Source organism: Magallana gigas, chromosome 5 (genome assembly GCF_963853765.1).
Source record: "Magallana gigas chromosome 5, xbMagGiga1.1, whole genome shotgun sequence".
Lineage (NCBI taxonomy): Eukaryota > Metazoa > Mollusca > Bivalvia > Ostreida > Ostreidae > Magallana > Magallana gigas.
The window spans coordinates 5,400,382-5,418,453 of record NC_088857.1 but is presented as its reverse complement, the minus strand read 5'-3'; the positions used below and the strand labels follow the sequence as shown (position 1 = coordinate 5,418,453).

The 18,072-nt window shown below is 32.4% G+C and overlaps 1 protein-coding gene across 5 annotated transcripts in view; it reads left to right on the top strand.

Annotated features, from left to right (window-relative positions):
- LOC117684829 (uncharacterized) overlaps positions 1 to 18,072 on the top strand; it is a 76,900-nt gene that overhangs the window by 26,392 nt on the left and 32,436 nt on the right. The window contains exons 2-6 of one of the 5 annotated variants that reach the window (XM_066083646.1): positions 1,057 to 1,167; positions 1,528 to 1,567; positions 3,575 to 3,695; positions 5,615 to 5,654; positions 5,835 to 8,368. The exons of 3 other annotated variants lie outside the window; for them this stretch is intronic. In XM_066083646.1, the coding sequence (XP_065939718.1) occupies positions 1,057 to 1,167; positions 1,528 to 1,567; positions 3,575 to 3,695; positions 5,615 to 5,654; positions 5,835 to 6,922 (1,400 nt within the window). In that variant the 3' untranslated portion in view covers positions 6,923 to 8,368. Of the gene's footprint in view, positions 1 to 1,056; positions 1,168 to 1,527; positions 1,568 to 3,574; positions 3,696 to 5,614; positions 5,655 to 5,741; positions 8,369 to 18,072 lie in introns of those variants that run through there. One more of the 5 variants, XM_066083644.1, reaches the window with a different exon arrangement.

Sequence of the window (18,072 nt, the reverse complement as noted above, 5' to 3'; positions counted from 1 at the left end):
TTAATAATTCACAAAGCAAAATTCTTTTTTTTTTTTGGAATGTATTTCGGTCTGTAGACATATGTTCCCCCCGTGAAACAACAAACCAATTGGTATAAATATGTTAAATAACAATATATAAAACCCCTTAAAAGGAATTGTTGTTTCACGGGGGGGGGGGGGGTGCTTTAAAAAAAATTCCGTTTTCAGTTATTTTCTATTATGAAATGAGCTATGTTATCCCAAAATACAAAGTTATCTCTCTTTGTTTGACCAAACCATCTATATTTAATGAAAATATACATAAATGTTTACATTATCACAAAAAAATAACTTTAATTAGACAATTTTCAAAAAATGACTTTTAGTTTGGCGACTAGACAATGTTATCGTTCGCAGTCTTTTGTTTACCTTTGGCGGTTATTTACGCATGTTTCATTGACGTGACTGTTTCATTTGTACCCAATGCTGTCAATCAATGGAATTCACTAAATATAGAAGCCAGAACAGCCACCTCAATCAATTTGTTTTGCAAACATATGCCTAAAGTTACGAAACCTCCTATTTTTTTTTCTTTTGGTAAACCCTGTACCAACATTATTCATACAAAGCTGAGTCATAACTGTGTATTAAACTATGATCTTTGTAAACGTAATATCATAAATAATCCGTTGTGTTTATGTGGTCAAACAGAAGATGTGTATCATTTCTTTTTTTCTTGTAAAAAATACTCTAGAGCGAGAAACAACATATTTGATCAATTGTTTATGTTAGATTTAGTCAATATTGATACTAATTTACTTTTATATGGCAACAACAACTTACCTTTACATATCAACAAAAGCATTTTTGCTTCTGTACAAAAGTTTATAGACGAATCCTTGAGATTTAAATAATATTTTTTGTGTATATCAATATTATATTTTCTTTTGTTGTCTATTCATATGCATGACAACTGTTGTTGTAGAGGAACTTGTAAGTTGTTAGAACTTGTTTCTGATCCTTTTGTTTAATCAATAAAATATGTTCAAAACAAAACTGTTTTATATTTTACTTCCTGGTTTGGTATTTTAATAGACTACTGTCCTGAATACAACACAGGGGCCCATACCTTGGACACTGTTCCATGCAACGTGTCCATCGGATCGTGTCCAGACGTTTTATTTCTGTCCAATGAAGTCTATAAGTGTAAGACTCACAGTCATTTATCATGCCAATCAATTTTTTATGAAATAAAGGAAAAAACAGACAGTCTCTGTCTGACTGAAAACTTAAGTTCGTCACCTTAATAATTATATTTAATGGAAAATCAAACCACGAGATTGCCAATAACTGTATTCTAGTATGCAGTGGTGTTTTATTTAAATATGAATGCATATGTGTCGTATAATTATATTATTTTGTACTTTTTTGCATTTATAAAAAGATATAGTCCTTTTTGAAAGAAAGAAAAGTTATGGGAAATAACAATAAAAAGCTCATATTATATTGAATTACTTCGAAATTAAACGTTGATCACTTTACAGGCGTTTTCATTACTCATTTCAGATCCTGCGTGTTTGAATAAAACGTTTATAGGTGATGAAAAGTGAGTACTACTCTCTTTAAAAATATCATAATTATTACATATCATATTTATATTATTAATGCTGTCTAGAAAAACGGAATCTTTTTTGTAAGAGGAATGGTAGTATTGGAATTTGCTTTTGTGTATGACGGATATACATTAATACTTAATAAATGAAGTACATTCTTGATTTTATGAAAAATATATTTCATATATTTTTTGGCATATCAACAATTCTATGTTTAATATAAAGTAAAAAAAATTGAAAAAAGCTCTATTAAACAGTCCTTTTTGCAAAAACAAATGAGCTCCAAAAGAGCTCCTTGACTCAAAAAAAATAGTTCCTGATATAAGAAATTAATTAAATTGAAAATGACAAATATAACATAAACCTGTTTGGAGATCCTACTTTCTCTTATATATAATTCCATAGAGAACAAATAAATCTAAATGCTATGGGACATTCTGACCCGTAAGCAAGTAGTTCGCAAGCTTGTGTTTACGACAAAAGATACTTAAAAATACAAAGAAAAAGGGGGTAGGGTCAGTATTCATCCTTCTGAGTTAAGGCGATTTTTTTTACCTTAAGTTTGTGCACCAAAAATGCAATTTCAGCTCGACTGGCAATTGTTGCCAGTATTTTTAATTAAGCAATATTATTTCATCAAATATTGTTCTAATTATGCACAATGATCAGATTGAATAGACGGTTTACGAAAATATTCTGATTTGAAATAAAAGCTTGTTGAATATCAAGAACTTTTTAAAATTAATTCATTTTGCCTCGATATGTACATGATTTCAGTATAAATTTGGCATAATAAAAGAGGGGGGAGGTCAATAATGTCAAATTTAAGATAGAGGGCTCCAAAGGCAAAATTCTTGCAAAATTTTATCTGAAAAAAATTTTCAGACATTTTCTTTATATTTTATGACATTATGCTAAAAGTATATCACACTATCAAGATTTAATTTTGTACGTTACACAGAACATGAATATGTACCAAACTTATCAAATCTTAAGGTGGTATCGGAAAGGTAATAGAAAGGTATTAGAAAGGTAAAAATGTTAAAATCCAAAGCGGGATACGAATTCTGTTTTACAGAATCGTAGTAAATCCTCTAACCCACCGCGCTCTGCTGTTAGTTGACAATGACAGGAAAGAAACTGTTTTTTTTATTAAATTACACTTGATTTCATTGTTTATTTAAGTAATGTATGAGGGAGTTGATTTTCGGTCGAAACCTACAGCAAATGAAACTGACTGGACTGTAAACTACACGCCCCGTTTATCGATTAAACATACAATATTTTTCTACTCCCCCGTGCGTTCTGTTTTCCGAAAATCGACCCCCCTTACGTTACCGTTAAATCTTAACAGAAAATGCCTTGATTATTTTTTTCTTAAGATTTGATTATTGCACTTAGAAGGTTGATTATTTGTATGACTGTTTCAACTGTTTGTAACCCAAACCATGTCGTATATTTTACAAATCGTGCATATTTTGACCACCCGATCACCGTGAATTTGAAATCTGTCATATAGTTTCGAAGTGTTCGAGGCTACTAGACACATAGAGCACTCGGACTAATATATGACCGACGCAAAGTATGACTATCGCTGTCTTCCGTGCGGTATATATTTTTTGGAAATACTTCTTATTAATACCTGCAAAAGGAGTGACCTGAATTGCTCCTGTCTCCGAAAAGGAGAAAATCCCCAATGCGTTGAAATCGAGTCCCCCATACTCTTTGTCGACTCCCCCGCGTTAGGGGTTGTATACGATGTAACAGCAAATTAAGGACGAAACTTTGAGAAACACCTCATGTTCAGAACATTTAAAAAGGGGACATATAAAATCTTGACCGTTTTACAAATTGTGAACTTCGAATGAAGTCGCCCGTACTACCAAAGAGGACTAATTTATTAAAATATTTTAACAACAAATTTAGTTTAGATTAAACGATTTAAGTTAAAGCAATTGGACAGATGTATACTTATTTTGTCATTTTTTGTTGGATTCTAGAATTTCTAGAGAAGATATCTTACCAGAGCCACTGCCATGGATCTTTGTCGGAGTAGGGATATTATTCGTTATTCTTCTTCTCATCGTGAGCTGTGTTGTGCATCAACGTCGGAGAAAAAGAAAGAAATATTTAGGTTCGACATAGATAAGTAAATGGTATTCATAAAGTAGTAGTAATTATGGTTCCAATATTTATGTTGATATTTCTACATCAAATTAAACACCGTTATGTCTCTGCCTGATGCTATCTCTCAATATTATATTGTTGTTTCGTTGCCGTTTATAACTTTTTAAAGTTTTTGTCTAATTTGAATTTGACGGTTTCAAGAAATGATCTCACGATCATATAATAGGACAAAGGGAAGTATAGTGAGAATAACATAATAATGTACTACACACAATTATCTATGAAGTGTAATGTTGGAGGTCGTTCTAGGTCGTTTTAAGTTATTTTTGTGTTGTCAAATATTGTTTGTCGCTTTTTAAAATTTAACATGATCATTATGTATAATGAATAGCAACCTGCGATTAAATCTTATCTGCAAATAAAATCAAAGACGTAAACTTGCAAGCTCATTGTAAAAGTAATTGAAGTAAATGACAATTATACAATGCCAAAACTAATAAGACGCACATTATCTTATGAGATTTTCAAGATCACCGGGGGTCAAATCATAAAAAATACAAACTGACATAATTCTCACAAATTTGACGAAGTTTATAACAATTCTAAAACACTGGTCTAAATGCAATAAATCAAAGTTTATTAATAACTTTTATCAATAGAATTAGGATCTTCAATCAATTTTTACCAAAACAATTCGATGTCACCTAAAAGCAGTTATTGTCCCTAAAAGTCTCTTATTTTTTTTTTAAAAACACCTTTTTTATGAAGTAACGCAGAGAAAATATCTTATTAATTCTATTGAAACAAAATTATTTTAAACATAAAAAATAATGAGATGGAAAGACCTCTGCTTGTTCGAAAACAATTAATTAGTCTACTAGATATTTTGTAAGTTTGTATTTTTCGTTATCTTTTTAAATCTTATCACAGGGGTTGCTACAAACTAAATTCATTTCGTAAGTGAGGGGTTATTTAACATATTTATGTCTCTTCATGTTAAAATAAACTAAAATTGGTGAACCATTTATAATTGATCAAGGAAATGATAATGTGTTCCGTTTAGAGAGTCCTCTTTACCTCCATGATGACCTTAGTCGAGCGATGATTTTGTAGTTTTCAGCACATGTCAATAATTGTCAATCAAAATCCGCGTGGTACAAATAAACGATATAAGATCAATCCGATTTGTACTAGCTGCAGGTCTGTAGCTTCCGGCCTGAAAAAATTTGGATGGACGACCTGGGAGCTAGAGTGTCACCCATTGAAAAAATTGTGTATTTATTACACACAAAAACGTGCGCTAGTTTTCGAATGATTTACCTAATTTAACCGCAAATTCTGTGAAAAAATAAATAGTACCATTTACTTCATGTAATTTACTGCTATTATCGTCTCTTAACTTGCTTCAGCTAGGCTTTTAACATCCATCGCTAGCCCAGTAAAGTGAAGTGGTGCAATTTGTTGATATGTTAACATGGCGACTCTCTATCTCCATGTAAATTTAACATACTTGATTTTCCAAAGTAAAGAGACGATATCACGCATTTTTTTCAGCAACACTGTCTCTTAAATATTTTGTATTTGGCGTGTGTAAACCGGAAGTATAAAAACAGGAAGTCTAAAAACAGACATACGGGAGAACTAAACGGTTGCTACTAGAATTAAACATTTCATTTTCAATTCCTCCGTTTTCAAACATTGCTGACCAAGCTTTGTCAAGAATGATGATAAAAATAAAACAGAACGAAAACAATAAGTCTTCGACTGAAAGTCGAAGACCCCTTATTACAGCTGAAGGCACGTTTTAGTTTTAACCTGAATTTGGTCATAGGTATCGATTCATTATTTTATTTTCAAATTAAAGACATGAGTGATTACATTAATTAAAAATAAAATGTCTTTATGTTTTAGGACAACCAAAGAATGGAGGGGAAGAAATGCATTTGATTGATAGTATGTCTAAAATTAATACTTTATATTTTTACTATCTTGTATTATAATTTATATTCTAATAAATAATTTTTTTTCTTGGCTTATAAGATTTCAACTTAGAGAAACCTTTCTATAAAACATCAGCATTTTACGAAGGAGTGGACTTTATCAAAGGTGATGGTAAAATACTCTGTTTGGTAGGCAGATGGGGATCTGGGAAAAGGTCCACAGCAAAACAAGTATACGTGGATGTCACGAATTCATCACCGATTATGATCAGCGATCCTCTTAAATTTGACGTTACAGAACATCATGAACCTATCATCGTGGACATGTCGCTTTCTATTGGAATATCCAAGTCAGGAAAGAAAGACCTAGCAGATAAAAGTCACATGTTATTTGAAAATATGTCCTCTTCGAACACATGTAAACAGGCTTTCATAATCTTTCTAATTGATAAAGATCGGAAAAGTATCACGAAATTTGTCAAATCCCTTAAAAAGAAAACAAAATTTATAGATATGTCAAAGAGTCTTACAAAAGGAGATCGGACTCAAATCTTATCTTCACAGCTTCTTATTTTCTGTCCGAAAATTGGCTTCAGTCAAGTTGAACAGCTAGCATTAAAAGGCAAGGACCATTCATTAGGATACCCAGAAATATGTGCTCTGTTCTGTAGATGTGGCCATTTCCAAACAGTTGGCCTAAAAACATTTTGTAATCAGCCTCTAAGATATTTAAAGTCGTATTTAGAAAATATGCACCGATCTAATAATAAAAAAACGTTTCTAATGTTAGTATATATGAGTCTAAATAAAATGAAGATAAATGTGGACGACGACAAAAACGACAAGCTTTTTGAATTACTTGAGTCTTGCAACTGTGATACCTTTGGAGAGGAGACAAAATGCAAAACAGAACAAATGGAAAGTACTGGTACTGAAACAACAGAAGAAACAAGTAATATTCAGCAGGGATTGTCCTCTAAAGATAAGCCTAAAAAGCATTGCAAGAGTAAAGAGGATATTCCTTCCTTTATACCAAAGGAGTTTGTAATAAAAGAAGCGTCTATTTACAGATTACAACATGACGTCATAAAGAGAATGACTCTTATCGTGTATGGAACACATCATTTTGATAAACTGCTTGAATTGTCCAAGCCTGAAGAATTAAAGACATGGGTTAAAGAAGAACAAACACGAATTTTTGACCTACAAGGCGACATAGAACCTGTTTTAGAAATCGATCGAGAACAGTGGAGACAATTACAAGCAAAGTTGAGTTATTGAATAAAGTCATTAATAAATTTAAAAGTTGGATATGAATGTTAGCACCGAAATTAATTTGCTCTTTTTTGGTGTCCCGTAGCTGTGATCGAATTGGATTGAATCTTTTAAAAAAATCATAAAACTTAGGAAAATATTCATATCTTGATACCAAGTAGTAAAACTCCTGGGCGTAAACAAAAGTTTCATTTACAGATAAAGACGTAATAAAAAGAGTTACTGATGTCGTGCTTTCATGAACTGGAGACATAAACTGAATGAAAAGATCTGGTGGTATTAGGCCTGTTTTCGAAATCAATGGAAATGATGGACACTATATCAAACGAAGTTTGAAGGAAATTCTTCAGTTGCGTTGAAAGTTTAAGAGTCTGTCTGTCTAATCCACATTAAAATATAAGTATTTCACGGTAGTTTTTCATTTTTCAAATCAGACTTGTTGTGGTATTCAGGATGACTTGTGGTAATGATATATCATGTTTGTATGAGAGCATTTAGAACGTCAAAGCGAGCGCTTTTAAATAACAAATTAAACAATGACGATTTCGAATTAAAAAACACATTTTTCTCAGAAATGCTATTTTGTATACAGAACATTTTATGGCTTTTTTAAGTTTAACATGATTTATTTCCAAGTTATCTATAGTTTTATTTAAATATGTGAATGAGATAATTTCAAGTCAACTAGTCTAAGTCAGAGTAATGCATTATACGTTCCAAGGTCAAAAACAGGATAAAGACCGTTTACAACATACGACTCGTATTTATGGAATGATCTTTCGCAATGTTTAAAATGTCACTCAATTCTAAAACTGTTACGTATGCTTACCCTAGAGAATGTTTAAATTTAACATCTCAGTAACAGTCTGTATTTTACTTTTATGTAAGGTTATGTATAGACTTATTATTGGTACACAATTTAACTTATGTATTACATATAAATACTCTTCTCTCAGATTTTAATATATGTATATTCTGTCAGTGTCTGTGCTGTCTGTGAAGAAGTTTTCAGGACTATGATGTAAACTTTTTTGTAAAATAATTATGTTATCCTGTATAAATAAAGGACACTGTTAATATATGATAACTGATGTATTAGTTTCGTGATATCTATATTTATGTGTTATGTCTAAGTGTTAGAGTATGAATTACTCATATTTGCTTTAGACTTTCAATGACATTGCAGTATTAGACAGTGCGTAGTGTGTGTCGTGCTGTGATGAAACAACTACGCATACAGTACATCGCCACCACTGAAAGCATGTTAGTTTTTTATAATGAAGCAAATGATGTGTTGCGAAATATTTGTCCAAAATAATATTAAATCATTTACAAATGTACCATGCATACATTCGCTTAGATGACCTATCAATGAGAAATCATGTTAGAGGCTACAGAAAAGAGAATGAGATTGTTGCTCTTGATTTAACATTATAAACACTATTAAATATTCATATGTCTTTTTTTCTTCTTAAAACCACGATGCTAATTGCACAGGTCGGCTTACAAAGTGTATAGAAAACTCTATCATCTAGTGTAAGGCAGAATGGAAACGGAAAAATATTAGACAGATTGTCAGAATAGCTTTGAAGTTTTTTCTACTTTAAATATTATTAAATTTCAATTAAATTGATTTTCAAAAATAATACACAATACAGCATCTTCGTGACAGCGTCGCAGGATGATTTAAAAATTAGAATGAATAACATTGAAAAGTTAATTATGTAATGCCGTCTAGTTCTTCATAATTTTTCTTTCTTTTTTTCATGCTTTATTTCTATTATTACCATTCAATACAATAGTTCTATATATAAAGACAAACACACCAAAAAGACAGAACACAAACTCTCACTCTCACACTCATTCTAAATGTACAGTTACCATGATTACTAAGGGGTTACTGCTCTATATGATGCATGTCAGAATTACATGTTGATATAGATATATGTGTAATGCCCATTATAGCAAGTAAGCATATGGAGATGAATAAAAAAGAATAAACAGGAATGTTTGCAATAAGATTCGCAATAGTTTTCCACCTAGTAATAAATTCATCACATCTCATTTTTATTGCAAACAACTTTTTCTCTACCAGATAATATGCCAATTTTGATTTCAATAATTCGCTAATATGCAGATCAGAACTTTTCCTTGATTTGTTAAAATTATATTATTTTGTTAATAATATCAAAATATTAACAATATAATTATTTTCTCTTGTATAGCTAAATATTACTTCACTTAATGAGAAGTTTATATCAAAATTACAATGAAATGACAAAAAATGCTCTATATGCACCCATAAGTGCGTGGACCCTGAGGTCCACGCAGAAAATATATAAGCGAGGTTAAACCGGATGTTATGGGGAAAATTCAGCCTGCGCATGAGCTAGCCTGGTTCCTGTGCGTAATGGGTAGCTCAGGGAACCAGGCTAGCACACGTTTATCTGAATCGGGATCGGGATTCCGTGCCATATGCACACATAAGTTCAAAGGCGCTGTAATTGTAAAGTTGTCGGTTAACAGTACAGAAACAAAGTATTCCTTGTAAAAAAATTTATTGGAATGTGATACGAACTATCAGTATTATGAAATAAGTTAATGTTATTCCAAAACTACAACATGCACCAACTAGCATGATTTGCAATGTTTTATTGTTTTCCAAATACACATGTAACTTAACTTTACTTTAATAGTAGGGAAGGTTAGAGAACTTCCCGATTAAATTTTTTTAAGCATTTAAATATGATTGAATAATTATGTCACTGTATAAAAGTTTAAATCTCAAGAAAATGGCATCAAAGTGTGAAATTTTTAATTTACACAAAACTGTCACTGCATAGTTAACAAAGTAGTGCGAATCGCAATGTGTGCGCAAATAGTAGAATTCACCGAATGCCTGATCTGATACTATACATGCAAACTTCATTAATAGATAGATCATAATTATTTTAGAAGTATGAATCCTTTAAATTCTGAGATAAAAAGTCAGGGCTATACATACATGTATACGTAATACAACGTACAAATTTAGTGGTTAAAGCAGAGGGCTAGAGTGGTGGAATCTCTGATAATCTTAAGGCTTTAACGTTTTCGTTGGAAACACATGCAAATGGTCCACGTATTGAAGTCTTTTTTCAAAGGACAGCTACTTGTTGTTTACTCTAAAATGACAATAAAAAAAACAAATGTTCAATAGACTCAGGTTCTTTTGCAAAGATTGCATTTGTTATTGCATGTAATTTTGCAATTAAATAAATATTTATTTGTTCCTAGAATTCTATGGAATATCCTTTATTCCAACCATAATAGTTTACTGTCTTTTGTTCAATTAAAAAGTGCATTATACTTTGATTTCCAAATAAATGTATCATCTATCTCAAGTAAAGTTTCCCATTTATGTTCATGTTTAGCACAAAAATGGATATCTCGAATAAACACATTATACACTTCTTTGTTATTTTTTTGTAAAATATTTATAGATGCTGGTAGGAAAGGAAATTGCTTATGTGCATAGTTGTCATTATTAATATGTAAACAAATGACTTTTTTAATCCAAGTACAGTGGTAAATGGCAGATTAACACCAAATTCATCAAGCTGGAGAAACTCTCCAAGATCATTAAAAAAATAAGACAAATACATAAAGCCTTTCTTATATAAACTTTCAAAAAACAGTGATTTGTTATCAATTTTGATTTGAGGATTAAAGCAGACAGGAATGTGTTGTGCATCCAATGATTTATGTACAATGTCAATGTAATCGCTATATGATATTAAAGTTTCTTTCCAAAATAAGTTGTTGATACTATTTGAGAGATTTTTGGGATAATCAGATCTTAATTGCAAAAGTTTAGATATTGTACTTCTTGTAATTACGCTATAGAGAGTGCTCAGAAGATTATCTTTTGATTGTCAAATTCTCATGAACCAGGACAGTTTCAGTGATTTGATGTAGGAATCTAAATGTACCATTTGGAGCCCCCATCAGTATAGTTCTGAATTAATAATGCTCTTGATATTTTATCATTTTTTCCATTCGAAATGAATTGGAAAAAGGTTTTTTTCCAGCTGTTTTAACCACTCTTTACTTGGTGTAGGCAACATTATGAAAAGATGTGTCAATTTAGGAAGTAATATTGACTTTATAACAGTTATCTTTTCTAAGGGAATTAACTGCCTTTATTTCAGTTATTCATTTCATTGATTATCAAAGAAAGTTTATGATCAAAATTTATTTTTGTAATATGATGTAGACTTGAGTTGAATTTAATTCCTAATACATTGAAATCCTCGTTTGTCCATTGTATTTTAAAACCAGAGCATAAAATATCCTTGTTTCCTTACTTTGACCCTATCAAAATGGTCTTGGTTTTTCCGAAGTTTGGTTTTAACCCTGAATATTTTGAAAATTGAAAAAGAAGATCTAAAGCTGATTTTAATTTTTTTCTGTTCCATCTAAAAACCTAATTGTATCATCCGCATATTGAAACAAACAGAAATCTCGTTGTATGTGTATTCCTTTGATATGTCTATTTTGTCTTATCTTAATACCCATGATTTCTACACATATATTAAAAGATGTGGTGAAATAGGATCTCCTTGTCGACATCCGCGCCCAATATTGAAAAAATCTGAGAAAATTCCATTTTGAATCATACATAACTTTGCATCCGTATATGATGTTTTCACCCATCTAATAATATTTGGACCAAAATTGAAAAATTTAAATGCTTTGAACATAAAAGACCATGATATCGAATCGAAAGCTTTTTCAAAATCAATAAGAAATATTATTCCAGGAATTTGCCTTATTTTTGTTTCATTAATAATATCGTAAACAAAACGGGTGTTTTCTCCGATAAACCTACCCTTTAAAATCCCTTTGGATTTTCATTTATAATGTAGTCTAGTACTTGTTTTAGTCTGTTTGCGATACACATGCTGATATTAGTTTATAAGAAAGATTTAAAAGTGATATTGGTCTCCAATTTTTTAAATATTCTCTACATTTATCTTCTTTTGGCAAGATAGATAATATTCCTAGTTTCTGAGTTGTTGAAAGTAGTCCCTTTTCAAAGCCTTCATTAGCTGACATTAATTAGAAGTGGCATATATCGTTCCAAAAAAAGTTAAAAATTGGCGGTAAAGCCGTCTGAACCTGTTGATTTTTCGTTTTTCATATTTTTTTTAGAGCTTATAAGGCTTCTGTGTAGGTGTTTTTTCCTTTTAGTTTTTCATGCATATTACTATCAAGTATGTTTACCAAGCTTTTTTCTATAATTTCTTCTATATCGACATCATTCAAGTCATTATCTTTATTGCTATATAAGGTTTGATAAAAGTATTTAATTTCATTAAGTATTTCTTGTTGATTTGTGATTAAAACTCCACTGTCATTGGCAATTTTGGATATGGTTTTGTTTATATAAGTTCGTTTTTCAAGTGCAAGGAAATATTTAGTAGGCGTTTCTCCCTCTTCAATCCATTTAGCACGAGCTCTTACCATTAAACCTTTCATGTGTTCGTTTCTGATTGATTCTAACTGATTTTGCAAAAGAATAAATTCATCATTATTAGTTACATATTCATTATTTCTTATAGTATTCATCTTTTCTTCTATTTCTTTTTGCTTGTGCACTCTATTTCTTTTTTTTCTCGAGCTGTACTCAATTGTATATCCTCTAATATGGAGTAAGATCTTCTCAAAGAAGGACTGGTAATCAATATTTAGCGATAACAAGGCATCAGGTATTTGTTCTATAGCTTTCAGTGAGTCTGATTTTTCTGCATGCTGATTTTTTTTAGAGAAACTATAACTTTTTTCACCCCAACTACATATTATTTATCTTTCAACAGAGAATTATTAAATTTCCAAAATCCCTTCCCTCTAACAAAATGTGAGTAAACAATAAGTACAATAGAGTGGTCTGACCTATACCCTATATCATTTTATGCTTTAGGTACAAAATTTAACAAATGCGAAGAGACCAAGAAAAAATCTATTCTGCTTTTTTTATTGGATGGACCAAACCATGTATACTGTTTTTCATCTTCATGCAAACTTCTCCATGGGTCTTTTAAGTTAACGAGACCGGGTCTAATTTGTTCTGCCCTAGATTTTTTAATGAAATTTTTTACACAAATTTCTACTGATATAATTATTATTTTAAGATAAAATAAAATAAGACATTTACTACACCGTTTAAGAGGTCATCTCAAAGTTTGTTAATTTTTAACATAGTACCCTATGGGATTTTGCTTAAAATGTAACAATTTTGCACATTTTTTTCATTTTTTTTAACTTCTGCCCCCGGGATTTCTTTTTCTGTTCTACATATTAAAGTTATTGCTAAAAGGCATCAAATGGTCAAATAAAAAGCCCTTTTACATCCTGGTTTGTTTCAGTGGTCTTTTCAGAGGTTTTTTTTTGGCATGCCCAATTTCCCAGTTTGTCGGATAATGGCTATTTTTTATTTGACAAAGACGGAATTGGTGATCTTTATAGTATTATTAAAACATTCAGACATATTTAATTAATAAATATATATATATATAACATCACATATCAAGGGTCATTAATATAAAATACATGGTTACTGTCTTGAAATATATGAATTAAGCTATATTTAGGCGGGTTAAAAAAACGTGATAGAGGGCTAGGCTTGCTGAACCCTCTTCACGTTTTTGATCCGAGTCCAAATTTAGCTTATTCTTTGAGTCATTTATGTTTATTCCACAATATAATATCACTTTTACGCATCAAACGAGCTATTTTCAACAAATTTCGCTGAATATCTGCAGTTGAAACTATCACGCCATGGCGTCAACAAAGCAAAAAGATGACGTCACAATACAAATGAAACGCTGCGCGAAAGCGTGCGTACTCGTTCTGTACTCGGCCTCGTTAAGGTTTTCTATTAATTCCTTGCTTTTGGATTTCCTAAGAGTTTGAAGTTATAATAATCTAGAGATGTTTCTTGAACTAAATTAAAATCTCCACCTATAACAACAAAGTCTCCATAAAAGTTTTCAACCTTACTTTGAATATTTTCATAAAAATCAGGTGAGTCACGATTAGGGCCATATACATTGTATATTGATAAGAAGGATATTGTATTTTTCTATTTTTAGATCAATTGCTAAATAATTACCAATTTCATCAGTTGTTACTTGAATGATTTCATCTTCAAAATTATTATTAAATAAGACTGCCACCCCTCTGGAGTCAGTTTTACCTGGGCTAATAAAGATTTCATATCTCCACATTGATCGTACCATATCAACATCATCTTCTGTGAAATGTGTATCTTGTAAAAAATAAATCGACTTTTGTTTCTGTTTCAAAAAGTTAAAAACATCCCTTCTCTTTTCTATACCATGCAGACCTCTACAGTTAAAAGATAGTAAAGACAAACTCTCTAACCATTATAGAAAATGTTAAGAATTATTGCAAATTTTCTAAATGAGAATATGTATTATGTAAGTCTGAAAATGGCTCATGAAAATAGAAGAGACACGTATATTGACACAAACATGTAATTCCACTCTGTACATTTTTTTCTCTCATACTAACACACACGCTGAAATAACATATAATGAAAAAATAACACTGAGAATGATTTAAACCTCAAAAAACGGCCCAATCAAATCGACAGGGCTCTGAAATTTCCCCCAACCCATCAACAAATAGTAAACTTACAAAAGCGAGCATCTCTTTACATTGTGTCCCTAAACCGGAATTTCTATTGTGCAGTTCTTACACTTGGAAACCAAGTTTAAATACGGACGGAAACGATAGTTCCGGAATACCATCTTGTAATGACACACGCAATATTGTCATGGCTGCGTTCCTCAAAGTGCTTTAGTAGATTCCTTCCCGAACCGAACTCCCCATCATCCATCGATCACCTTACCATCCTTGTCCCGGAAGCGGTACATTAGAATGCGATTGTGTGCTTGTGCATGCCTTGGCAAAGAGCACAACATTTTGTAAAAATTGCGTACTTCACCATAGATTTTGACAGGGGTCCCGCTAGCCACGAATCTACTCCCACGTTCACGTTTTTCTTCCGAAATTACCACTGGTATTTCCTGTAGTTTATCTAATTCATCTTCGTTGCAATATAGAACATCTTCAGCCCGAGGGACAAGTACTTTTTCTCTGAATACATTTCTGGTTTTTTTTTAAACAAGTTTGTTTCCTCTTACACGCGTTTCTACGTTTCAAGACGTTTATTTACGTTGGAGCTCAAACAAATGTTTCCTCTCCTCCACTAGAGCTGCTGGGAATTGTTCGGATACATGGAAAGGGGTTTCTTTTGATGAACGCCTGAAATCCCTCTGAATTTGTAGAATTTTCTCCTTTTTGTCATAATGCTCTAAGTAACTTCCCCACTATTGTGCGTGGTACCGGTCCGCGCCTGGGTGGGCCAATACGATGTATGCGGACAAACTTTAGATCTTTTTAATGGCACTTGGGATAGCCAGCATAAGGTTCTCATTGGAACTTTCCTTGAATCAATGGATTAGAATATTGTCTCGCATGGAGCGGCTTTTAAGGTCAATAGTTTCTTTATCTTGTTCGCTAACTTTTCTATCAAGCTGAATGACTATTGCCTTTAATAAATCAACCTCACGACGGAGATTTTTGTTTTCTTTATGAATAGTTTCAACATTTTGCACTGTCTCCTCTGTTTGTTGCGCAACATATTCAATGTTTTGTTCAAGGCCGTCCGTTCCCCACAAATCCTCTCTCAGACTTTCTTTCACGCTTTGTAATTCTGAGCGGAGTTCTTCTAGACCGTTAAGTCTGTGCTGTATATCTTGGAGGCTTTGTTGAATTATTGGCAGCGACTGAAGAGCGCTACTCACCTCTCCGCTGAATCCAGGTGTAGAATTAACGGTATTTGACGAAACACCGGCACTGTGTTTTTAAAGAGAATTCTTCAAAGGTCCGTTTTGCGCCATTTTTGTCACTTTTTGTAATCCTTCAGAACAGAATTGTTACTGCAAGCATTTGTACTTAGAGATACGCTTGATCTACGCTCCTATTGGGATTTTAAGGGGAAAAATTCTCTGACCAAATTATCTACAACCACCTTCATGCTCACGTGACCGGAAGTACATAATTTTTATCCTAAAACATAAGAACTCTAACTATAGGGGGAAATAACCTCTATCCCCCCCCCCCCCCCCCCCGAGTAAAGACTACTTTTATAGCCATTTTTCCGAGAGGGGGCTGCTATGAAGTAAAACTACAGTACAAAACCGGTATAAATTAACAGTGTCAATAAAAATGTTATTGTTTCTTGTACATAACATACTAGTAGTTTGGAGTCTCATGAGTGTGATTCTTAAAGTCGTTATTAATTATACATAGCATAAGGTTGTAATTCTTTTTACATAATTGTGAAGAATCTGGCAAGGAACCCCTAAACAAGACCTATATATTATGTAAAACTTTACATAATTCAAACAGTATATCCATGTAAAATGCTCTCATTTGATGAAAGATGTAACATTACCAGATGAAGTAAAGCAAACCAATAAAATAATTAATACAAAATTATCTCTCAAACCGTTTCCCCATCCCCACTCCCTAAGATTTTTTTAGAACCGCCGAACGCATTGTACATGCATATAAAATGAAAGTGCATCTTTTGAGCCCGCGTATATCATAGCATGTTAACAAATTGATTACATCTATTTTATATGAGTACTTATCAAAATATTTGGCTTGGTTAGTTTCGTATTCATGAATCTCCGGGAGCAGCAATGTAGCGCAAAGACACTCGCCTGGCGCCATAATGCAACATTAAATTCATTCATTTTGTATTCATCTTTATTGAGAGAGCTTTATGGTTTGCATGATTGAATTCACGTTTGTAGCAGAGATAGAAGTAAGAATACATGTATATATACACGAATAATAAGAGAGTATTGCAACATAGAATTAAGCAAACCATACAGAACAAAAGAAAATCAAAGTAAGATTGGATAAGCCTGAATATGAAAACTATAAAAGTGAAATAAAATTGTAAATGTACTGAAGAATAAGGAAGCAAGCATATTAAGAATAAAAGCAATATATACAGACTTTTGGTGGTAATTCCCTTCCATACTAACGCGGATTATGTATTTTTCTGCAATGTCGCCACCTTCATATCCCGCATGAATCTTTAAAGAAAGCATTTTATTGTGTAAATAAACACTTCAACTTTTGTAAAATTATTTATTACTAAATATATCATCCCATATAAAAATTTGCAACTGCCTGTACTTATATGATTGTATACTTGTAAGATTGTGATAATATATTTATACACAGAAATCGTCTCACAATATAACAACAGATTTAAGCGGTCAAGTTATGGTTACTTTGTCTGGAATTTTTTTAACTTTATAAATGTTTTCATTTAAAAAGAAAATATATCTTATTTTTCACTGACCTTTTTGTCAAAATATCATGGTAGCGAAAACCCGGGACAGACTTTATCATCCATTTTATTCAACTTTTCAGTTCCTTTCTCTGCAAATTGAAGATTGGATATATAGTAGTAGGCCTCCATCGGTCGCAGACGACCATGGGATATTGTATCCTATTTTGTCTTTCTCTGACAGCAACGTTAGTGGCTGAAAAGTCCTATACGGGAGAGACATTCTTTCCGCAAGAGTCACACCTGTGAATGGTTTCTGATCTTTCGGGGTTTAGGCGCTGCTTTCGTTGTGCACGTTTGTTTTCTGCTTTATGCACAAGCTTTCTTCCCTTGACTTGATCTGTCTAAGTAGTGTGGACCTCCATCTGGGTCGATCTGCTGCTAGGTCTTCCCAAGATCGCACGTCAAAGCATAGTGAACATGCTTGGAAGGTTCGCCCGAGACAGGACTTCGGTGTTAGGCACCTTGTCCTGCCATGAAATGCCCAGGATGCGCGCAGACATCGCAGATGAAAGGTGTTGAGCCTTCTTTCCTGCCTGGAATACGTTGTCCACGACTCGCTTCCGTACAGCAAGGTGCTGATTATGCAGGCGTTGTATACTGCCATTTTGGTACTAGTTTTCAGTGTGAGGTTTGTCCAAACTCTTTTTGAAAGTCGAGCGAGAGTGGATGTAGCCTTTCCGATCCTCTTATCTAGCTCAACATCCAAGGAAAGGTT